Source organism: Hibiscus syriacus, unplaced genomic scaffold (genome assembly GCF_006381635.1).
Source record: "Hibiscus syriacus cultivar Baekdansim isolate YM2019G1 unplaced genomic scaffold, ASM638163v2 tig00112285_pilon, whole genome shotgun sequence".
Lineage (NCBI taxonomy): Eukaryota > Viridiplantae > Streptophyta > Magnoliopsida > Malvales > Malvaceae > Hibiscus > Hibiscus syriacus.
Window position 1 is genome coordinate 3,324,294 of NW_024063293.1, and position 26,082 is coordinate 3,350,375.

Consider the following 26,082-nt stretch of genomic DNA (forward strand, 5'->3'; position numbering starts at 1 on the left):
GGGGAAGGGATATTTCAAAAACTGGAAGAAAGTTTGAGTCGGGTAGAAGTATGAGAGATGGTAGATCATATAAGGATGTAGTAAATTCTGAATGTAATTTGAGAAGAGAACTGGTGTCAGGGGCTAACTTGGAGGGTGTTAAGAAGAATGCTCCTGCTGTGAGGAACATTTGAGAGATGTATATGCCATCAAATAACTCAGAATGGGTGAAGAGATCATTAACAGGGATAATGAAACCTTCCTTTGATCTCGTTTCGTTAAAGGAAGCTTTGGAAATGGAGGGGATGGAAGTTCAGATTGCGAGATGGGGTTACATATAGAATGCGTGCATCATTACATTCAATTCAGTTGAGGAGTTCTCTCACGTATGGATGAATAAGAAAAAGTTGCTCTTGTGCTTAGACTGGTTGGCACCAGTATTGAACAAGGATGGAGTTCCGATGGCACTTTGTCAAATAGAGTTGTATGGAGTGCCATTGTTATGTTGGAATGAGTCATTCATGAAAAAACTTTCGGGGAAGTAGGGTGATTTTATTTGTTTTAAGGAGGAATCAGTGACCAGATCGGACCTGTCGTCGGCGAAAGTTTTGCTCAGGGTGGAAAGTCCTTATGATGTCCCTGAGACGGTAACGATTGGCTCTTATGGCAGATCCTTCAAAGTTAAGATTTTGATGAGTTCTGCTTTGAAAAAACCAGAAGAAGCAGGGAGGAAGACGGTGGAGAAAATTTCAAAAAAATGGAACAGTGGTTATGTCGTGTCTAGGGAAGGGGTTGGTAGATGTCCTTCTTTAGAAGCAGATGGGGATGAGTTCTCAGACGATGGTACATTCAAAGTCTTATCTTGGCTGAATAATGGGCAGAACAGTGGTGTGAATGGAGTTTGTGGGGGACAAGTTCCATCGGGTAAGTCAACAGCAGATAATTCTAATTGTGGGCTGTCAGGTTTCTTGGAAAATAGGACTAACCAGATGGGAAGTCATGTGGGCCTGGGATTGAGGGTTTCAAATGAGCAGGTTGACTTTCGTCAGTCAGAGGATAATGAGGTAGTTGTTTTGGTAATGTGGTAAACAGGACTCGTCCTCTGTTCTAGGGTTCTGCTTTGTCAGTTTAGATTAAGTGTCTGTATTTGTTTTTGGTATGTCTTGGTTATGGGTGTTGTAGGTTTCTTTGTGTTAGATGGGGGTGTTGTCCTGGTTGTTTCTTATGTATTTTATGTTGTTGAATAAATTCCTAAGGCACTCTTTTCCTCTTTCCTATGATTAAGGAGCTTTACCCAAGCTCTATTAATCACGAAGGGGGTTTTTAACGAGGCCTTCAATTCTTATAAAAAAAAAGGTAGTTGTTTCACCAATTAAAAATCTGATTCCTAATGAGCCTGCTTATAATATAAAATGGGTTGGGAAAAAGTTTATTCTACTACCCAATCCCTTTTCTGAAAATTCCTTGAATGTTGCTGACGAGGGAGAGGCTGGGGTGATTAAGGAGAATACGCAGGGGGAGATGGAAGTGGTTCCAAGTGAACAAGATGTAGAATTGGAGAAAGTTCAGTCTGCTGGCCAGAGGAGTCTGGATGGAGATCATGTATGTAGCTTTCAGACCCACAAATATGCAGAAAGGGATATAATGTCAGATGATCAAGTGGATGGATTAAAGAAGATGAAGAAGGTTATGGAGGATAAGCAGTGCAGTCATAATGAGGGAAGTGTATCAAGTTCGAGTGTAAGGATCAGGAATTATGAGAATCAAGAGGGAAGTACTTCAAAACTGATGAGGGTGGGTCAAATTATAGCAGAGGAGGATCACCCAGTTCCAGTTAACAATCATGTCAAGTGTAGTTCTCGATCTAAAAGCCTTAAGAATCAGAGGATACTTCCTACCAAAAAAAAGATGAATCAGAGGATATTGAGGATAGCTCCTCATCGCTCAGGGAGTGTGTGCTCAGATAGTGAAGTGGCTATCAGTTTTTATAACAGAGTCTATAGAAGGGTCGTTAGAAGGATGGTCAGAGATTCGGTAGATCAAGATAAGGAGTCATCTCAGTCTTCTCAACCTTCTGTTAAAGCTAGGAACGAAGCTGCTGCTACTAGAGAGATCTGCGATTTGTTGGGAATTACTTTTAAAGGGGGTCAGCATCTATTAGAGGAAGAGATATTTAAGATGGAGATGAAGGGGTCTTCACGGGGAGCATGATTGTTTTTGGTTTGTGTTGGTGTACATGACAGTTATTTCTAATGTCAAAGATTAAAATAATAACATGGAACGTTAAGGGTCTTGCAAGAAGAGAAAAAACCAGAGCAGTGGCCAGACTTGTTAATAGAGAGAAGCCGGTTATTCAATTATTACAGGAGACAAAGCTGAATGTTTGCCATTCTGGTCTATGGAGGAAGTTAAGGGGTAATTTTTTGAAAGGTGGTAGCTTTAATCCTGTCGAGGGCTCGGCTGGTGGACAGTTATTTATGTGGGATGAGAATATTTTTGAGGTCACAGCAGAACATATCTAGAACAGATTCATGGCATTGTCAAGGAAGTTCAAGTTGCTCAACTTTGAGTGTGTTATCATTAATGTATATGGTACATCAGTAGAGGCGGATAAAGAGGAGTTTTTCAGGGAATTGTTGTGCTTTGTTCAAGGTTTAAATCTGCAAGTTTGCATAGGGGGAGATTTTAATGCGTATTTAGATACTGAGGAGAAATGTGGAGTATCTCAAAATTGGCATTGCATGGATTTGTTTAGATCCTTTATACAACATATTAATCTTATGGATCTTCCGTTAGTTGGAGGAAGATTTACTTGGTGCAACAATAGAGATTCTCCCACTTGGGTAAGGCTTGACAGGTTTTTTTTTTTTTGATAGAAATGACAGGCCTCGTTAAAACCCCCTTCATGATTAATGGAACATAAAGTGCTCCTTAATCAGCGGAAGGAGGGAAAGAGTGCCTTATAATTCATTAAAACGCATAAATTACATAATACTTAGGGAACAATCATATAGACTCCCTATACACACCAACCCCTAGCTTAAAAAAACAGACCCAAACATAACCAAAAGACTTTAAAGCTAGCCAATACCAGCCTTTGCTAAGGCATCAGCCTCAACATTAGCTGACCTAGCAACCCATCTAATAATGCCTCCCAAACCTCTTAACTTAGTAACAATTTCGTTCACAAGGTCTACATATACATTGGGACATCTATCATAGTTCTTGATCCAGTCCACCGCAATTTTACTATCAGTTTCAACAATCAAGCGATCCTCAAACTGTTGCTGGATTGAAGCAAAGAAAAACAAACCCTTCTTAATTGTCATTAGTTCTATCAAAATGGGAGGACCCAGACCAGAAGCCTCTTGAAAAGAACCCACCACCGAGCTATTCTCCACTCTTAGAATTCCCCCAACTCCACTTTTCCTCCAATCTGCAGTAACAGCTGCATCCACATTCAACTTTATATAGCCCTTTGGAGGCCGAGTCCAGGCCTTAATTTTAATGACTGAAGATCTAGAATTAGCGCAACAATCCCCAAGCGAAGGATCACAAATAAGACAGTCCATTAGAATAGACGTCTCCTTATAGACAGCTAAGAACCATGCAGCCAGCCGATATCTTGCCATAAAGAAAAGATCAGTCTGATCTAAACTCCCCTTATCAAACACAATCGCATTCCTACATTTCCAGATTGTCCAAAACACCACTCCCGGAATGAAAGACCAAATTATAGAACTAGGCACCAAATCTCCCCAAGCTAACAAAAAACTTTTAGCATCAGCTTGTAAGACTGAACAAACTCCCCAAAATCTCAAAAAATTATTCCAAACCGACCACGCGACCGAGCAAGTAAAAAATAAATGAGAAGAAGATTCATCCACCTTCTTACATAATGGACAAACAACATCAACAATTGCTGAAACTCCTCTCTTCTGTAATTCAAGTTTAACTGGCAACCTTTGATACACGACCTGCCACATGAAGATCTCCACTCTAGGAGGCACCAAACCCCTCCAAATGTGCTTCATCCAAAAAGAATCTGCTGTCAAAACAGGACAGCAAGACTTCAAACACGACTTAACAGAAAAAATTCCTTCCCCATTCCCTCTCCAAACCATACCATCTGACATCTCATTATTTAGTGTGAAATTATGGATAACATCCATTAACTCAGCAAACTGATCCAATTCCCAATCACTTAAATTCCTTCTCAATTGAATATGCCAAACCCAAACTGATGACCGAAACTCCCCAAACTCATTAAGCTTCCCATTTTTGTTTATCGACCGAGCAAACAATCTTTGGAAAACCACTTTAAGAGGGACATCAAGCGCCCAACTATCAAACCAAAATCTGATACTCCCACCATTCCCCATCCTAACATTAAACAAACTTCGAAACTTAGTTACAAATTGATCCTCATTGAAATGGTTCTTAACCATCGATTTCCAGATCCAAGAAGCATTAGTAGGTAGTTTTTCATTGAACGACAAAAAACTAGATTCCAAATTATATTTACTGCAGATTACCTTTTTCCACACTGAATCGCAGTCATTAGCAAACCTCCAACTCCATTTCCCAAGTAGAGCTCTATTCATAAAATTAAGATCCACAACACCAAGACCACCCACCCGTTTATCAGAGCAAACTGTCGACCAATTAACCCAATGAATTTTTTTGGCCTCAACCCCTCCTCCCCATAAGAATCTAGCCATGATAGCATTGAGTTTATCATATACCGAAACAGGAATCTTGAACAAGGACATATAGTAGGTTGGTAAAGCACACAAAACTGCCTTTAATAAAACCAATCTGCCTGCCATAGACATTGTCTTAGCCTTCCAGCCTGTTAATCTGTTGTAAAACTTCTGCACTACCGGATCCCACATCTGCTGGGAATTTCGCTTAGCACCAAGAGGAAGCCCCAAATATTCGGACGGGAAATGACCTACCAAACAACCTATAGCATTAGCCCACTGAGTAACCTCTTCCTCAGAAATATTAATCCCAAATAATTTACTCTTAGTGAGATTCAATTTAAGGCCTGACATAACTTCAAAAACTCGAAGAACCCTCCTAACATTAAGAATCTGAGTCTTCAATGCATTGCAGAAGATGATGAGATCATCTGCAAATTGCAGATGAGAGAAATTAACAACATTCTCGTCTTTGCCAACTGTCAGGCCACAAAACAGGCCTGACTGGACTGCTTGGATAATCAGAAGATTAAGCAATTCACCAACAAGATTAAACAGCAAAGGGGAGAGGGAACAGCCCTGTCTAAGACCTCTAGACAACGAAAATTCATCCGTAGGAACACCATTAACCAGCACTGACATCGAAGCTGTAGTGACACAAGTCCGAATCCAGCTACACCATTTTGATCCGAAACCCATTTTATCCAAAACTTTAAAGAGAATGTCCCAATCTACCGTATCATAAGCCTTCTTAAAGTCCACCTTAAAGACACAAGCCTTCAGACCTTTCTTCCTCCATAAGTCGATACCTTTATTAGCAATAAAAGAACAATCCAAAATTTGTCAACCCGGAATAAAAGCAAATTGTGAGTCAATGATAATATCCTTGATGCAACCTCTCAACCTTCTCGACAGACACTTGGACAGAATCTTGTACATCCCTCCTACGAGAGAAATAAGTCTTAAATCATCCAAACCCCCAATATTAGAACCCTTCGGGATTAAGGTAATGAAAGAATGATTAATGCCATTCTCCCACTCCTTTCCCAAAAAGAAATTATGGAAAAACTTCAGAATATCCCTCTTCAAGTGAGGCCAGAATTTTTTGAAGAAACCCATATTCAACCCATCTGGTCCAGGAGCTTTGTTACTATCACACGAGTTTATGGTATCCCAAATCTCTTCTTCCGTAAACTCCTCCTCTAACAACAGACTCTGCTCGAGAGAAATTCTTGAGAAGTTCAAATTAATATCCTCCACTTCCAAGGTAGAACGATGATTAAAAGCTTTAAAAAAATGTTCTCTGACAGTAGACTTTATAATAACCGGATCTTTGATAATTTTACCATCAACATGAATTGCATTCATAGAATTCATCCTCCTCCTAATGGAAGCACTTGTGTGAAAAAACTTAGAATTCCGGTCTCCATCTCTCACCCACTTTTCTCTTGAATTTTGAAACCAAATTTGCTCCTCAACTCTGTAAAGTCTCCACAATTCATTTCTCCATTTCCTCAACTCTGCCGCATTGACATCTGCATTAGCACTCTGATTTTGCTGCAAACTTAATTCCAACTAATGAATTTTATCTTCCAGAGCAGCAATATCCAGCCATGGAAACTGTTTCCTTACCCCAGACCAGCTCTTAATGGCTGACTTTGTGTTCCTTAGAATGCTCAAAATTCCAGCTTTTTTCTTCTCCTCCTTGAACTCCTTAATGAACTCAACCACCTTCTCTTCAAAACCATCCTCAGACATTAAATAATTGAACAATCTAAAAGGCCTCTTCCCCCAATTATCTTCCCCACTCTCAAGAACAATAGCATTATGATCCGAGATAGACTTTGGCAGTAAAAATTGGTTGATACAGTGAAATTTTTCTGAGAAACTAACATTAACCAGGAACCTATCTAGTTTAACAACAGTTGGGACATCCCGATTGCTGCTCCATGTAAATTTCCCCCCTATTAAAGGCAAATCAATAAGACCCGTTTGCTGAATAAAAAGCCTAAAGATTTCCATCAAGTTCCTATTTTGAGCCATACCATCCTTCTCATCCTCTGTTAAGTAGGCATTGAAATCTCCTCCCACGCACAAAGGGACATTGGAACCATTAATGAACAGTCCCAGTTCTTCAAAAAACCCTGCCTTCTCTTCTTCCACAGAAGGACCATAGACGTTTATAAACCCACATTTAAGTTGGCTGGACTTAAATTCCCCGAACACTGCTAAAAACCTCTTATGATAATTAGCAGTTCTTTCCTTAACAAATTTCCAAAAGTGGTACAGAAAATGCTTCCCAAATCCCTTTCGGATCACAATCCAGTAGTGTTAGCAGAAGAATGCAACAATTGGGGACCGAAGCCTTTTAGATTTTTCAATTACCTGTTAGAGGAAGACGGGTTTGTTGGATTGGTTGAAAAGTCTTTGTCTAACCCTATGATGGACAATGGTAGAAGGGGATTGTTTTCTTTACTTCGAGGAACAAAACAGCAGATCAAGAAGTGGCCTAATAGGAATTTGAGTGGGATATCTGAAGGGATTTCAGAATTAGAAGGTAAGATAAATGGTTTGGAACTGAAGTTACAAAACGGTGGAATTTCAATGCAAGAACGGGATATGATGATAATGTCTAGAAACGAATTGTGGAAGCTGCACAGAAGAGAAGAGAGTATTTGGCTACAAAGATCAAGATTGAAGTGGAGCAAGGATGGGGATATGAACACGAGGTTTTTTCACTTAACAATAATGAATAGGAACAGAAAAAATTCTATTTCGACATTGAAAGTTGCTAATGAAGAATGTTCAGACCCGGATCAGTTGAAAGCCTTTGTATATGATTATTTTAAGGAGAATTACAATTCTAAAGCTACGTTAGAGGTGGAAGAAATCAATTTCAATTTCCTGAAATTAACAGAGCAGAAGAATGGTCTGGAGGTTCAATTTTCAGAACAAGTGTGGGAAGAAGTTTTTCACTCGGACAGTGCCAAAGCTCCGGGTCCAGACGGTTTCGCGATGGGCTTTTTTAAGAAATTCTGGCCTTTCTTGAAGGATCATCTTATGAAGTTTGTGAATGATTTTCATAGAGGGAGGAGTTGGGAGCATGGGGTCAATCATGCTTTTATTACATTGATTCCCAAGAAACTTAATCCATAAGGTATTGAAGATTATAGACCAATTAGTTTAGTTGGTACCTTATACAAAATTATTTCCAGAATTTATCGAAAAGGATGGTTTCAGTTATTAAAGATATTATTAGCCCCTCGCAGTTTGCCTTTATCCCTGGTAGGCATCTGCTCGATTGTGCTTTTATGGCAAATGAATCCATAGACTTTTGGAGGAAAAAATGAAGGAAAGGAGTTGTCTTCAAGATTGATTTTCGTAGAGCTTATGACTCAGTCGAATGGCCAATTATATTGAGATTATTGAAGATCATGGGTTTTGGGGAGAAATGGATTTCTAGGATTCGGTATTGTATTTCTTCTGCTTCAATTTTAGTTCTCGTTAATGGTTCTCCAACAGTAGAATTTCAGATGGGCAAGGGGTTGAGGCAAGGTTGTAGTTTGTCCCCTTTGTTGTTTAACATAGTTGGGGAACTCTTGAATTTAATGCTGTGTAAGGCTGCGAATCTAGGTCTTTTTGAAGGGTTTAGTATCGGTACGGAGGATAATCCCTTTAATTTGACTCATTTACAGTTTGCAGACAATCTAATTTTATTCTGCAGAGATTCTTCAACTCAAATTCTCAATATCAGGAGAGTTTTGAGGGTGTTTAGTCTAATTTCAGGGCTTCACCTTAATTTGTCTAAGAGTAAGCTGTTTGGAGTTAATTTGGAAGAGAACATTGTGAAAGATAGGGCATCAGAAGCAGGTTGCGGGGTGGGTTCTTTTCCTATGACTTATCTTGGTATACCAATAGGTGCAAACAAAAATTCAGAAGTATTGTGGGAGCCAGTTCTGCAGAAAGTGCACAGCAGACTAGCAGGTTGGAAAGCTTCCTCTTTATCGATGGCTGGGAGAGTGGTGTTGGTGAAATCGGTGATGTCTTCTTTACCTATTTTCTACCTTTCTATCTTCAAATTACCGTTGAAGGTAAATCAGAAACTAAACTCTAAAATGGCTAGATTTCTTTGGGGTGAAGGACAAGCCAAGAAACGGATCCATTGGATAAATTGGAATATTGTGTGTCAACCTTATGACGAGGGTGGCTTGGGAATCTTGGACTTGAGATTGGTTAACAGAGTTTTGCTAGGGAAATGGGTCTGAAAGTATGCAAATGAGAAAGAATCTCAGTGGAAAAAATTATTGTGTTGCAAGCATAATGTCAGCAATCTTTCCTTATCAATATGCAAAGCCGTTTCTCCTATAGACTCATGGATATGGAGAGGTATTTTGAATAATTATGAGAAAAATGATCAGATAGGGGAGTGTTTGAGGTCCAATTCGAAGATTCAAGTGGGGAATGGTAGGTCAATTGTATTTTGGAAGGATGTTTGGGTCAATGGCTCTTCCTTAAAGAGTCAGTTCCCTAGGATATTCGCTCTATCGAAAAATAAAGAAGGAAAAGTGACAGATTTTGGTTGCTTTGAAAATAATGGTTGGGTTTGGAATATTCAGTTAAGGAGGAACTTATGTGATTGGGAATTGGATCAGTGGATGTCATTAATGCTTTTTTTTTTTTTGATACGAATGGTAGGCCTCGTTAAAACCCCCTTCTTGATTAATGGATCACAATGTGCTCCTTAATCAGCGGAAGGAGGAAAGAGTGCCTAAAAACTTCATTAATAACCTCCAATTACATAATACTTAAAAACTACCACACAGACTCCTTTAACAACATCCCAAAACAAAGCGAAAAATAACCTGAATCAACCAGAACAATGTATCTATCCAATACCCTCCTTTGCTAGAGTATCAGCCTCAACATTGGCTGACCTAGCAACCCATCTAATAATACCATTCAAACCTCTAAACTTATCACCAATATCATTCACTAAGTCAATGTAGACCAAAGGACATCGTTCTTTATTCTTGACCCAATCAACTGCTATTTTACTGTCAGATTCAACGATTAAACTTTCCTTAAAACATTGTTGAATCGAAGTAAAGTAGGATAATCCCTTCTTGATTGCCAAAAGCTCAATCAAGATAGGAGGACCTGGACCAGCAGCCTCTTTGAAAGAACCAACCACCGAACCATCCTCAACTCTAAGAATGCCTCCAACACCACTTTTCCTCCAGTCTGCCGTCACTGTCGCATCCACATTCAACTTTAAAAAGCCCTTTGGAGGGCATGACCAGGGCACAATTAAGGTAATAGGAGAGCTTGAGTAAGAGCAACTATCCCCAAGTGATGGATCACTAATGAGAGAGTCCTTAGGAATATATACCTCCTTGAAGTTAGCTAAGAACCAAGACGCCAACCTACTTCTCGCCATAAAAAATAAATCAATCTGATCTAACCTCCCCCCATCGAACACAATGGCATTCCTCCACTTCCAAATTGACCATAGAACCACACCCGGAATGAAGGACCAAATTTTAGAATTAGGTACCAAATCATCCCAAGCAAACAAGAAATTTTGAGCATTGGCTTGAAAAGCTGAACAAACTCCCCAGAAATTCAAAACTTTGTTCCATAAAAACCACGCCACAACACAAGTAAAAAATAAATGTGTTGAGGACTCATCCGCCTTGTTACATAAAGGGCAACCAGCGTCAACAATAGCTGAAACTCCTCTCCTCTGTAACTTTAGTTTAACTGGCAATCTTTGAAGCACCACTTGCCACATAAATACCTCCACTTTCGGAGGCACCAAACCCCTCCAAACGTACTTCATCCAAAAAGGGTCTGTTGTACTTGCAGTACAACATGACTTTACACTCGAATTGACAGTATAAACTCCTTCCCCATTCCCTCACCAGACTAACCCATCAGAACAGTCATGAGAAAGAGTGATATTATGAATTAAAGCCAATAAATCAGAGAATTGAACCAGTTCCCAATCACTTAAATTCCTTCTCAATTGAACATGCCAAGACCAACCTGCAGACCGAAACTCCCCAAACTCATTCAGCTTCCCATACTTATTTACCGAAAGAACAAACATTCTCGGGAAAACCAGATTTAGAGGGGTATCAAGCACCCAACAATCATACCAAAATCTGATGCTCCTCCCATCCCCCACTCTAACTTTAAACAAGCTTCGGAACTTTACTCCAAACTGATTCTGTTTGAAGTGATTATTGACCACCGATTTCCATATCTAAGAAGCTTATGCAGGTAGTTCCTCATTAAACATCAGAGAATTAGGGTCCAGATTATATTTACAGCAAATAACCTTCTTCCACACTGACTCCATATCGTTTGCAAATATCCACGACCATTTCCCTAGGAGAGCTCTATTCATATAACTAACATCCAGAACACAAAGACCCCCAGCATTCTTTCCAACGCACACAGTCGACCAATTGACCCAGTGAATTTTTTTTTCCTCCACACCTCCTCCCCATAGAAATCTGGCCATGATGGAGTTAAGCTTCGCCATCACCGAAGACGGTATCTTAAACAGAGACATGAAATATGTAGGCAAGGAACTCAAAACTGTCTTCAATAAAATCAACCTCCCTGCCATTGACAAAGTCTTAGCCTTCCAACCTGCTAACCTCTTATAAAAATTTTGAACCGGATCCCACACCAATAGCGAATTCCTCTTAGCACCAAGAGGCAACCCCAAATATTCCGTAGGGAAATGTCCTACCGAGCATCCAACAGCATTAGCCCACTGAAGAATCACTTCCTCATCAATATTTATCCCAAATAATTTGCTCTTAGACAGATTCAATTTCAGGCCTGACATAACTTCGAAAACACGTAGGATCCTCTTAACATTAATTACCTGTGTCTTCGATGCATTGCAGAAAATAATTAGATCATCTGCGAATTGCAGATGAGATAGATTAACTGAAGCCTCATCGCAACCAACAATCAGGCCACAAAACAGACCTGAAGATACTGCCTTACGTAGCAGCAGATTCAGCAGTTCTCCAACAAAATTAAACAGCAGTGGGGAAAGGGAACAACCCTGTCTAAGACCTTTAGCTATAGGAAATTCAGCAGTAGGAACACCGTTAACTAAAACTGATACCAAAGCAGTTGTAACACACTTTCGAATCCAATTACACCACTTAGAACCAAACCCCATTTTGTTCATGACTTTAAAGAGAATGTTCCAATCTAATGAATCATAAGCCTTCTTGAAGTCCACCTTAAAGACAACCCTTCAACCCTTTCTTCCTCCACAAATCAATTCCTTCATTAGCAATAAAAGTGCAGTCCAGAATTTGTCTCCCAGGAATAAAAGCAAACTGTGACTCACTGATAATATCGTTAATACAACATCTCAACCTTCTCGAAAGACACTTAGATAGGATCTTGTACATCCCACCTACAAGTGAAATAGGTCTGAACTCATCTAAACCCCCAACATTAGAGCCCTTGGGGATGAGAGTTATGAAAGAATGATTTATGCCATGTTCCCAATCCTTCCCCAAAAAGAAATTATGAAAAAACTTCATAATATCACCTTTCAAGTAAGACCAGAATTTAAAAAAAAAACCCATATTTAACCCATCGGGCCCTGGAGCTTTATTACTATCACACGAGCTGATGATTTCCCAAATCTCTTCTTCCGTAAACTCCTTTTCTAACATTAAATTCTTCTCCATAGAAATACGAGAAAAATTCAACTCAAAATCCTCCACTTCCAAAGTTGAAACACTGTTATAGGCTTTAAAGAAATGCTCCCTGACACTAGACTTGATAATGACAGGATCTTTGATAATTACACCATCAACATTAATAGCATTCAGAGAATTTATTCTCCTTCTAATTGAAGCGCATGTATGAAAAAATTTAGAATTTCGGTCACCATCTTTAAACCACTTCTCTCTAGAATTTTGGCACCAAATTTGCTCCTCAATTCTGTATAGTTTCCAAAGATCATTTCTTAACAACCTCAACTCTGACGCGTTCCCAACAGCACTGGATGACTGATTTTGCTGCATCCTCCTTTCTAATTGGTGAATTTTGTCTTCAAGAACAGAAATGTCCACACGTGGAAACTGATTCCTATCCCCAGACCAGCTTTTAATGGCATACTTTGTATTCCTAAGTATACTCAAAATTCCAGCACTTTTCTTGTCTTTTTTAAATTCCTTAAATGACTCCACGACCTTCTCCTCAAACCCATCCTCATACATTAAATAATTGAACAGCCTGAAAGGTCGCTTTCCCCAATTATCTTCCCCAATCTCAAACAAAATTGCATTATGATCAGAGATAGATTTAGGCAGTAAAAACTGATTGATCCCAGAGAATTCTGCAGAGAAACTAGCACTCATCAGGAACTGTCGAGCTTAACAACAGTAGGCAAATCCCTATTACTACTCCAGGTAAAGTTACCCCCAATAAGAGGTAAATCAATAAGCCCCGTTAGCTGAATGAAAATACTAAAGATTTCCATAGAGTTTCTATTGTGAGCCCTGCCTTCCTTCTCATCTTCTGATAAATAAGCGTTAAAATCCCCTCCCACACAAAAAGGGATATTATACCCGTTTAAAAACAGTCCCAGTTCTTCAAAGAAACCAGCCTTCTCTTCCTCCACAGATGGACCATAAACGTTTATGAAACCACACCTAAAATTATTGGATTTGAACTCCCCGAAGACAGCAATAAACCTCTTGTGAATATGATGATCTTCTACCACAAAGGAACTATCATCCCAGCAACTTAACAAACCACCAGAAGAACCTTCTGCTGGTGACTCAACGAACCTCTGCAGCCTATTCAAACCACTTCTCCTTAAAAAAGATCTTGGTAAATTCTCGAGTTTTGTTTCTTGAAGAAATAGAAAAGTAGGATTTCTCTCCGAAACTAACTTTTGCACAACTCTTTGCTTCTCTCTTCTACCCAAACCCCTAACTTTCCACGACAAAATACTAAGCTTTGGCATGATACTCTAGATTAATAATGCCTAAACTCCAAGGAAAACATTCGACCTCAAGGAGCCCCACTCAAACCTTTCTCCAACTCTATAATCTTCTGTATAAAAGCTTCCCTCCCTTCTTTGAAAGAAATTCCCAATAACTTGCTAATTTCCCATGTAGCAATAGCTTCCTCCACCAACAAGGGAAACACTGATGAAGATAATGTAGAGACACTAGCATGATCCGTAGCATCCCTACAAAGGGATCTTTTAACTCTCCTGATAATTCTCCTCGGCCTAGCACCATCATTGTCCCTTGCAGAAACCCAGCTGCCTCAGCAACTTCAGAAAGACAACCTCTTGAACATAAGTCCCTGCCCATCACATCATTTAACACCCCTCGGGGAACCTCCTTCCCGTCTTGTTCATTCTGTCAATCCTGCACATTATTAATCCAAATCTTTCTGCATTTCGACCTGCTATAAAATATCTTGCGACTTCTGATAAGTTCCCTAGCAACCGGAGCAGTCTTCATGGATATCGAGCTTACAGAACCTGCTTGTGAACCAGCTCTTGAATTTAACAACTTTAAACCAACAGCAGGCCCGTCTCCATCTTCGATACCCACTGGATCCTTGATTTTATCTTTTTGAAGCCCAACCTCCCTGTCAACTATATCAAGCGCATAGGAATCTCCCCCCACACTCTTCCCACTATCCATCCCTACAGACAAGCCTCTCGACTTTTCATGCTGAGTGGAGACAACTCTCTCGGTTTCTGTACTTTTACTATGATGCGAGCCCTGAACCCAGTCCTGAACCCTTCTACGGGTTTCTGACAACCCACATGGCCTCCATGCTTCACCTAAACATTCTCTGTGCTCCAATTGGAAGAGCGCTCCGCCCATGGCTCCTCTAGAACATCATCTTCAACAAATTCTGACAACTCAGGAAAGAAAACATCACCACCTTCCACCTTTATTTTGACCAGAAATTTCCTCCCATACGTTGTAATGGTAGTATGATCAGGAATGTCAAAAGGACTAAAGACCCTCAGGATCATTTGCGCCACTCTGCAGTCCACTTTCTGTGCAGTTTCATCTTTAATCTTAACTAGTTTACCCCACTTGGATACCAACCTAGTAAAAAAAGGAACCGACCAGCAGTTTAAAGGGACTCCTATCATGGAGATCGAGCAATAAGCTAAGGGAATGTTGTCCTCATCGACCAAGCAAGCATTCTTAGCAAAGCCCCACCTTACAACCTTCACATTAAAGCCCTCATTCCTTAATGCTTTCTGCACAATTTGAATTTCATGAAACTCTTTACAAATACCAGTAAGGGACGATCTCAACCAGGCCCTTTCCTCCACTGGAATATACACATCCCTAGCGTTATTCATCTCCTTCGCATTTGTGAGCTTCCCCTCTTGCACAACCTCTGTCTCTTTATGTACCCCAACAACCGCATCTGAATAAGACCTTCCATCATGAAACCTATTCATCATCTCCAACTTCCTTACCCTTCCAGCTGACGAAGACAAACTTCCAACCTTTCGCCCTCTGATACCAACACTAGTTGCACCCTCAACCCCCCCAGCAATCTGCCTCCTCAACCCAAAATGTTTCTTATATTTAGCTACAGTCACTGAAATTCTCCTCCCATCAATCAAGACGTTGTTCATCTTTTCCACTGCATTACACAGATCTTCCTTGCTTTCGAAATGGACAAACGCGAACGTATTAACCTTATACTTCGGTCTATTATTGAAAAGAGGAATGAACACCTTAATGACTTTACCATAACGACTAAAACGAATCCATAAATCACTGCGTCTCACTTGCCTACTAAGATTATCGACGAAAGCTGACCAAGTAACTCCTCCATGAACCTCTCTAATCTTATCGACAGCGAACTTGCTCTTGAAAGACTCACTCACTCTCTCTCTACCTTCTCTCATTTTTTTGCCTCCCAAATCCTTTTTTTCGTCATTAATGCTTTTGATTGAGAATATTCTCCTGTCTGAATCAGTGGATGATTTCCTTGGGTGGTCGGGGAATGGTGATGGTTTGTTCTCGGTTAAGTCATGCAGAATGGCTCTTTCAAGCAGAAATGGAGATACTTTTCAGTGGAAGTGGGTTTGGTCTGGATTGGTACCTCCTAGAGTGGAAATTTTCCTATGGCAGATTACTCATAGGAAAGTGGCTGTTAGAGTGGAACTTAAGAAAAGAGGAATTAATCTGGAAAATGTCCAGTGTCCATTATGTCATAATTTTGAGGAATCAATTCAACATCTTTTCATATCTTGTTCGGTTGCAATGGAGTTGTGGAATAGATTCATAAAGTTTTGGGATATTTCTACAGTTTTGTCCCAAGATCCTGCTTCACTACTTTGTTCTTGGTCTTATATTAGGGAGTACTCTACCATCTGGAAGTTTATCCCTGGAGTAGTTCCTAGAGAGTGATTGCAGAAAAGCAGTGGATTGGATCTTGATACCTTTTTCTGCCCCAACATTTTTTAGTTCTTTGGTTGAGGAAATTGGGGTCTATATATCTGCTAGGGGTGTTATTATTAATTGGATTCCAAGGAGTTGTAATTGGGAAGTAGACAAGCTAGCAAAAGAGGGGATTGGTTGAGGTGTTGTGTTTTGTTGTTGTAGTGTTATGTATTTTATCTAGGGATGTTTATTATGTAAGTTGTATCTTATGTAATTATGGTTTATTAATAAAATGAGGCACTCTTTTCCTCCTTCCGCTAGTTGCCTCTTTCACAAGAGCCAACTAAGAGGGAGTTTTTTAATGAGGCCTCCTATTCCTATCAAAAAAAAAGTTAAGCCTCTGTCTTCAGAAAGACTACATAACAATAATGGGAGTAGATACCAATCAACATTGTATTCTGCTCACCAGCTCTCTCTCTACAATGAATTAAAGTACACTAAAAACTCTAAAGCAATGAAGTATCCGTTCAATTGAGTTACAACCATTATCACTAGACTTGAGTTGATGCCCAGACAAATTAAATGAAAATACCGAATATAGAACAAAGTGGGAGACCTAGAACGCATCCTACTGTTGTATATACACAATTCTACATAACACAAAAACCATATGTCATACTCCTAAAATGGTCACCCAAACTTTTTCAAAATTATTTAACACACAATCCTACCCTCACTTAACGCATGAACTCTAACACTCTCCAAATGTTATGCCTAAATTACTTTACAATTCAATGCATAATTCATGCCTTACTGTTATATAATTCTTCACCGTTCAGCCAAAATAAACTATCAAAAGCCTCAAGTGTAAAGAAAATATGATCCAATTATTAAAGATCCCCCAAAGCATTGGAAACTATATTTAAAAGCAGGAAAATATAAGAAACTGAAATGGCAAATAGAAAGAAATATTTGTTCTTCAGATATGCTCTTAAACCTTTCCACAAGAGCACATACCAGCTGATGTTTGTGAATGTATTTAGCCGTGCTTCCATTATCATTGACCAAAAGAAGTCCAAGGATCTACAAGAACAGAAAAATTATACCAGTTAACAAATAGCACATTAAGCTAACATGAAACTCCTCCATATTAACATTTACATATTAAAGCAAAACGAATTTACCTGCATAGCATGTCTATGAAGTTGTATGATGTGCAGTGAAACAAGGCCTTCCTTATACCTAGAGAAGACAATTACAGATCCATTGGCAACCATCTGAAATAGCAACATCAGAGAATCGTCCTCAATCAAACTCTGTGCTGTTGAAGGATGACTTGCCAGTGCTTTCATATTATGCACCACTCTTCCTTCTATCTGATGTATAGAAACAAGTTTCAAGTCAAACCAAAAGACATTATCCAAGTCATCTGTGTTCAAGATATATGACTTGTTTCCCAGTAAGATAAAACTGAAAAAAAAAAAGCAATTCCCACAAGGGAAGGAAAAGATGTCTCATTAAATTGAATGTTTTACAGATCAGTAATAATTGAAAATAAAAAACAGTACTTTGCAATAAGATTTCTTTTAAAAACTTCAATAAAATATAATAGAGATACAAAGTATGTGCACATGCCCAAACATAAGGATCATACATATGAGTTCAAAATATGTACAAAGCAATTATAAGTTCAAGAAATCTTAAAAATAAAGCAACCTCAAGTTTGCGGGCTTGCCCAACATCAGCAGCTGAATCCTTTTCAGCTACCATTGAATCCTCATGATCATTAATTTTTGGCTTCTGATTGGTCTGATCAGGACTCAAAAGAGCATTCAAAATATGTACGAGACAGCAAAATATCCCAGAATCAAGGAGAGATTGTTTATCAATAGACTGCAAAGAACAGAAAAATAGTAATTAATGTTGTTTAAATATCCGAAAGAAATATAACGGCATGATTTCACCCACAGAACATCAATTAAGCTATTGTAGATTAATGAGATGTACCCCTGACACAAGGATTTCAACAGCAGTCAACAAATTTGAACCGGGACTGAAGCCAGCCTGCAGATAACCGTGTAAAAATATAACTCTATAAGAAACCCAGAAACAATAGCAGTAGTTAAGACATAAAGATGTAAAGCGCATGGATCCCAGAGCCAAACCTCAGTCAGTTCAGAGAAAAACTGTAGTACTTTCAGTACATCTAAAGATCTTGTTTTGCTGCTAATTTTTAACTTTTCAATATCTGTTACGAATGCTCTTCCCACAACAAAAGAGAATATATGTGTTTCTACTAACCTGTAATTAAATTAAATTTGTTAACATTAGTCAACAGACTCACAATTCGAGAAAGGAAGAAAGCATCAATATGATAATGGAGATGCACAGTGCTGAGCTAGTAACCATTTGGCAAACTGTAAGCACAGAAATAATCCAACTTTTCTTCAGGAGAGATACAAAAAGAGTACAACTCCAATGGCACAAAGAAAATGATTAATAGATGATTTCTTAACAAGATTTGAAGCTGAAGCTGATGAAATATTGAATATTACAGAGACTTAACTTTAATTACAACAATCCCCATCAGACTTACCAAAAAAAGGTGTCAACATAGTTTGTGTAGTCGAAATTTCTTTGAAATTTCTTTGGATGGATCCTAGCAGCTAAAATTTAAAGCAAACAATATAAATCTAAATGATCACAGAAAATAGAGAGAATGTAATCTTTCTAACGCCAACCGGATCAAGTTGCAGTAAGATGAACCATAAAGTATGACCAAGTATCAGGAGAAAGAATCTTGATAGACAAACTTCAAAGTAAGGCTAACTCCAAGTTGAAATATTTTCTGATGAAACATGACAATAAATTAACAATGTTACAGGAGAAGTGTTTCCCTACAACTAAACAAACATGTGAAGATTTGATGGAATAGAGCAACCAATGGCAATGGTGCTTAACATGAAAGCTACAAACAAGTTGTGCTCAGTGATCAGAAAAGAGTAGAACTCCTTGACAAAAAATGGTATGCAATATTAAGAAAGCAGACTGGAGGATCAGAATTCATACAGGGTGACTAATTGAGCTACATTAGCATGCTGCTTGACTAGTCTACAAAAGACATCTATAGTCAAATTCAAGGCCGCTTCTTTCTCCTGCAAAGACAACACAAAACATAAGGAAAATTGAGATGGTACATAAAACAGAGTTGGGATTTAGAACATAGATGAGAAAGAACCTTCTCAGAATTGGATGAGCGGAACTCTTCCCAGAATCTCTTGAAGTCCAACTCCAACTCATGTTTATCTCTGCTGTCACTAGTAAAATAATATATAGAAAGAAATTCACATCCACTGAGCAAAAGAACTGGAAGCTGAGAAAAGAAGGCACTTTGCAAGTGTTCAAATTTGACTTAATTGTATAAATAAATAGAAATGAGCAACTTCAAAAAAAATCTGGCCAGTTCATCACAATAAAAAATAAAGAAAATAAGTGTATGATCGGAAACTGAACAACGACGATAATAAATGTTCCACCACATAGTTAGCATAAAACCTCATACTTGACACAACGGCGTAACAGGACTAACAAAAGAGGCATTAGCATTACATTATTATCAACTCCCTGCTTCAAAGAAAATGGGGAGCCGTAGGACAGTAAAGTACCTAGCACTGTCCCACATAGTTTCATTGCAAAATAAGGAAATTCAGCGACATTGCAGGACTTATTTGTAACTAAAGAGCATCTAACATCTTTGAAACCGGTGATAGATGATATTTTATTACAATCCAAAGTTCATGCCTAAATGTTGAGTAAATAAAACATCTATCCATTGAAAACCATGTCATAAAAATCTATCCATTGAAAAACCAATGTCTACACTATTTCAAACTGTAAACACAAGCCCACACTCAATTTGATCTCAATTGCCTCCTACTTAGATCAATAGATCATTGGCAAGTCATATCAAAATGTCATGGAAGTTTAGAAACATTGAATGATGAATTTCAGGAGTGAGTAAAATATTTCAACGGCAGAAATAAAGAAAAGATGCAACAAGGCTTAAAAAGCTCAAGAACTCATTAAAAAAATAAAAGAAGCAACAAATTAATAGAGAAGTATAATTTACCCTATTGTCATTATATCTCCAATAATTGTTAATAAATCCTTATTTTTCTTCCCAGTATACTAATAGGAATGTCCTTCAACTTAATTTTAGTCATGTACAAGACTTATTGTCAAGAACTTCTAATAGGATCATTTCTAGTTCATATTGATTCTATTTCGTACATGCCTGTTTGTTGCTATTTTTTCAATCTCTTAAGACCTTTAAGTAGAAACAGCAACCCAGAACTAACTGAACTTTGCTTGAAATAGCTGAAACTAAGTTGTGCAATTTTATCCTAACAAAATATTAGTTGCCCTAACAGAAAAAATACTAGCCAACAATCACAAATGCTTTACATTGGCACATTTAATTAAGTTCAACCGTGCAGACAAGCAATTGAACAGTACCAAAACATTATTTAAATCTAAACTTGAATCTTTTGTTACAGAAATGGCAGCAGTACACTTAACGAACATCTCATCAAAAGCTTATCTTTAAAAAATAAAGAGATCGACAAAGGCATACAGTTTATAACTGAAGCTATATTTCTAATTTCCCAAAATACATTGGAGATCAACGTTAGAAGCAGTCAAGCTTTTAATAAAGCTCGCAACTAGGACTCTACCAGTTAATCTCCTAAATTTAATCATCGACTGATGAAAATGCAAACATAGAAAAAGTCAACAAATATTCAAAAGTTCAGAAAAAATGAAAATAATGATTCGAACCTCGAAGAAGAGGAAACATAGTCGTGGAGGGCTGAGGAAGCATTTGTATCGTGATTGGAAGACGAATAAGAAGAAGAAGAAACAGCTGTAGCAGTGGAAGTAGTAGTGGGAGATTGAGCTAAACCGACTTTTTCCTTGATGTCCTTAAGCAATGATACCCATTTCATTTTTTATCCCTTTGGATCGTCTCTCTCCTCTCATCCGACGGCGTCACAGCCGCCGCCGCAAGCACCAGATCTTAACTTCTAGAATCTCGTCTAGAAGGATCTCATTCCACCTCCGTCTCCGACTACTCGGCCAAACAACCAAAGAATTCCAATAAAACTACATCCAAACCCCCAAAATAATCAAATAAAAATCAAACAAACAATGAAGAAAGATAATAAATTAGAAAATTAAAAGAAACCGTGTGAATACAGCTGGAGAAAATGTGAGTAACAGATCTATCGGATTAAGATGAGTCTTCAAAGCAGAACGGGATCTGCGATTAATCTGTCCTTTTTTCTTCTACGTTTTCCTTTTTGTCGTCTTATTTTTTTTTCTTTTTCTTTCCAAATTTCTAGTCGTTTGTTTTTCCAACCCTAAAATAGAGATGAGCTTAATAACATAAAGCCCGACTTCAGTTAAGCAAACAATAAAACCATCACCAACACTTCAAATTTATTTCCTCTGCTGCTTTTGGACGGCCTTGTTTCTCGTTCTCTATCTCTCTTTCCTTCCTTCCCTGCAGACTTCTCCTTCTTTTATTTATATTTATATTTATATTTATATGAAAAATCAAAATATCATATCAAATTATAATCTCAAAATGTGAACAAAAAATAACTTAAAATCTTTTATATAGCTTATAAAATTACATATTAGATATTGACCGTGTTTTTCCATATTGTTTTGAGCTTGGAAAGACTGTTATACTGCCCACGTCAGCGTAGGATACGAATTCCACGTGGCACGTCGAGATTTACGGGCAAGACGTGACGGGCTTCGTTCCGGCCTTTATTTGCTCCCTCAAAATGGAAAGCCAGGATTCTTTTAAGGATAAAAAATGATAAAGAAAGCCGACAAAAATGCTTGAAGAATTTTTATTTCCCCAAACACTACGCTCGTCAAATTATTTATCTAAATAGGTCATTTGATACAGTACATAGTAAAAATGTAGAGAATTTTTTACAATTTGTTTAAGACATCAAGATTTCTACTCGTCTTGAAGGTGAAGATCCAGGGATTATCACGTGTCTTCAATGCATTTCTCGTCTCCTGCAAAGTTACATCACTGTCATCTGCCCATGAAGCCTATATCACTGTAAAACTCATCTTATTCGAGAAAATAATTTGACGGGTGCATTACTTGTGAAAATAAAATTTATTCAACCATTCTTGCCTGATAAAGCCTGCTTTGCCGGTTAATTAGAGATTTATTTTCCTTAATCTATTATTTCCATACTGATTTATTACTGGTGGTATTCCTTAATAACAAAGGCAAGTCCAGCGAAAGGTAGCTTTCCTTAAAGTGCAAGCTTTTTTAAACTAAATATTAATTAATTAGGTATATTATTGAACTAAAATGATTATATGGATAAAGCTAAATTTGAAGTTTCAGCTTTACTCTCTTTCTATTGGTTGAAGTAGACAGATGTCCTTTTTCCTCAAAAATGTACCGGTGAAACTAGATTAGTTTAGCATGTTAAGTAACAAAGGTATTAGTATTAATTAAAGAAGTTACTATAGATATTAATATATTGAGAAATAAATATATTATTTCGAGGATTTGTTAATCAAATATATATGCTTAATTATGAAAACAAAACCGCAAGGTCTTTATTAAGACGGTTGTGGCTTTTAAAACTCAGCCATTGCATTAATTATTTTCCTCGTTAAAAAATAAATAAAAATAAAAACAATGTGGTTTTGCGTTTGATTTTCCCTTGCCCGGTTATCAAAGGCAAAATATAAAAATTAGGTGCGATGGAATTGGACAGAGGACCAAATTTACGGTTGTAGTAGGTAGACAAGTAACAATGTATTGCCCTTAATTTACGGTTAATTTCAGGTCTTTTTCATGGTGCTATAACCCTATAACTTGTTCTTCCTTAGGTTTACTGAAATTTGGAGGAAGACCGATTATGTAATGATATTTTGATGATCAATTCATTATCTATTTTTAACGCGTGACTTGGACATTTTTTTTTTTTTAAATATGGTGGTACTAAAATTAAAATTCAAACTTGTAGGGTATAATTTTTAAATGTATACTTGCATGAATTTATTAGAATATACCCGATTTCAATAACAATGGATTCTTTTTGGCATTAGTATTAGGACTCAATCTTAGTTTTTGAAAATAGTATTATAATATTGTTGATATATGATTGTGTGTAGATAATTAGTTTATTTTGTTATAATATGTTGGGTAATAATCCGCGAATTGATTATAGATCATTATGTATCAATTATAATATATATTGTTTTTATCGATTTGATTGATATCTACATCGCATCTTTACAAAATTGTATATATACTAGTTTCCTACTACTTTCACTATATGAAAGTCTATTTCATTGAACTCAAATCCTTTTTAACTCTTTATATTTCAATTTTGATCCAGATTAAAGCTGGGAGAATCTGAACCAAGATTTTTTGGTGTGAAAACTCAAAGCATAATATGTTAGATTAAAATTCATAATAATGGACACATATTTATAATGTATATTATTATCATAAAATATTATATAAATTAAGTAAACAATTATGTTATAAAGTCATAAGGTATTAGAAGTGTCATAGAAATAAAAAGTACATATACTATTAAAGTTGTATTTATAATTCGATGAGGGACAAAGTTACAAGTACAGACAATAATTGATTCTTAAATCAATTATATAAAGTGGTTATGATCCTCAAGAAATAGATAATCTCGTATTACTCTTATTCCGTCAGATAGTTTATACTTAAGGAGCTCTATCTTCTTAGAATATCACAATTAAAAAAAGATTCAATGATTTCCATACATCAATTAATTCAAGTATGCTTCCGCATCTAATATTTTTATTCTGCATCTAATATTTTTATTCTTGATGATTTGACATGGTTTAAACCTGATTAATTATCATATTTATTATGATTTAGTTCTAAAATAATCCCTGCACCAAGCTTAAAAGTTAATATGTTTTTGAAAAAAAATATTTAAATTGATTGCGATTAAATTAGTTATATATAATTTGTAAAAGTATACTAATTATAAGATAAATTAAAAAAAAAGTATTTATAATATCAATTATAATATACTATTTTATAAAAATAATTAACTATATTTATAAAAATGTATTAATTATAATATAAATTATATTAATTATTTATAATTTTTGTTATAAGTTATATTAATTGATGCAATATCTAGGGATGGATATGAGACTCATATTCGACGGGTATCGATCTAATCTAATCTCATTGGGTCATTTTTTTAAAAATTGAGTTATGCTTGGTTTAAGTTTTTTAGAGTATAAATTTGAGTTAGTTGAATTTGGATTTATAGTGAAAATATTCGATTCGACTTAAAAAATAATGTAATTATAAACCATATATTTGAGGATAACTATAATTATATCACTATTTATATTATTTTTACAATTAAATCTCTAATTTATTAAATAAAATTAACAATTTATATATATTTATGTCATGTCAAGTTGGATTGGACCAGATGATTCATAATTTATCTCAAAAGACGATATTAATTCGGATAAAATTATCTTAAACTCAAATCGAGTTAATTCTACATAAAAAAATATATTTTATCAAGTTAAATTGGATAGACAATAAATTCAACCCGATCTATGCTCATCTATGATAATATCAATAACTCTAGCCTACGGTGAGTCGCACTGCATTAAATATCAGTTTAATCTTTTATGGTCCTCAATAACAATTGAAAGAATATAAAAGAATTATTAGGAAAAATATTAATCATTTTAATACTTTTCAAAATAATTAATATATTTATATAAATTTAAATATAGTTAATTTTATAAAAATAATATAATATATATATTATAATTAATGTTTTAGATATATTCTCATAATATTTATATTTAATATATATTCATAAATATAAATATACAAATATTTTTTTATAAAATTAATATATTTTAATTAATATTATAAGTATATTTTTATAATATTTATAATTAGCATATATAATTTTTTTATTAATCTTGTGTTCTTGCAAGTGGTAATATCTATTTTAAAGACTCTCAATCATTTGACAACAAATGCTCAAATACACAACTATATTTGGTATTCGAAATTAAGACCCATAAGAGTAACAATCAATGAATATATATATATATATATAAACCATCGATTTTCGATCAATTGATCGACTAATCCGGATTGGGTACTGCAGAGGCGAGGGCGACCCTCCCAACCCAATTTACTCCATTCGCCCTAACATTGCTTAAGGAATCTAGTATCTCATCACACTAGACCAACAGCTTCTTGATACCACTGAATATATATAATTAACTCCAACTATAATTTAATTTAAACATTATTTTTACCAACAATCTAACAATTTTCAAATTCAGTGCACTGGCTAACCATTGATTTTATCGTCTTATTGAATTGTATCAATTTATTAAATAAAATTATATCTGATATTATGTAAACATTAGTTGCTAACTAATTAAAATTTATTTTTATAAATATTAAAGATTACAGTGATTACAAAATTAAAGTGATTTTAAAATCAAATATTAAGGTGGATTTTAACATTAAATATAATTAAACTCTTTTTATGTTTGAAGATTTCTTTAAGAAAAAGGTAAAGGATGCTGATCAAAAGTTTACACGTGACTATATTCAAATCAAGAATTAAATTTTCAGAGAGGGAATGGTTGGTGTTGGCTTGCCCTAACCTAATATGCATTTCATGTATACTAAAGGATGAAAGAAGGAATCAATTAGTTTTGTTCAGTCAGTGCAGGCAAATCTTGTGGGGGGTATATATATTTATTTTACAGAGTATGATTTAATTATATAATAGGATTTTCTTAAAAATAATTTAATAAATGTAAATTAATGGTTTGAATTATTCAAAAAATTATGATTTTTACTTTTAATTTTATTCAATTTATAAATTTAT

General features: G+C 36.2%; 1 protein-coding gene across 1 annotated transcript in view; it reads right to left on the reverse strand.

Annotated features, from left to right (window-relative positions):
* Positions 1-21,656, reverse strand: part of LOC120177260 (protein SPIRRIG-like) — a 34,836-nt gene extending 13,180 nt beyond the window's left edge. The window contains 9 exon segments of the mRNA XM_039183477.1: positions 17,123-17,188; positions 17,290-17,481; positions 17,822-17,998; positions 18,113-18,169; positions 18,271-18,406; positions 19,175-19,260; positions 19,344-19,422; positions 20,942-21,265; positions 21,359-21,656. Coding sequence (XP_039039408.1) covers positions 17,123-17,188; positions 17,290-17,481; positions 17,822-17,998; positions 18,113-18,169; positions 18,271-18,406; positions 19,175-19,260; positions 19,344-19,422; positions 20,942-21,108 — 960 coding nt within the window. The 5' untranslated portion in view covers positions 21,109-21,265; positions 21,359-21,656.
* Between the last annotated feature and the right edge of the window lie 4,426 nt (positions 21,657-26,082).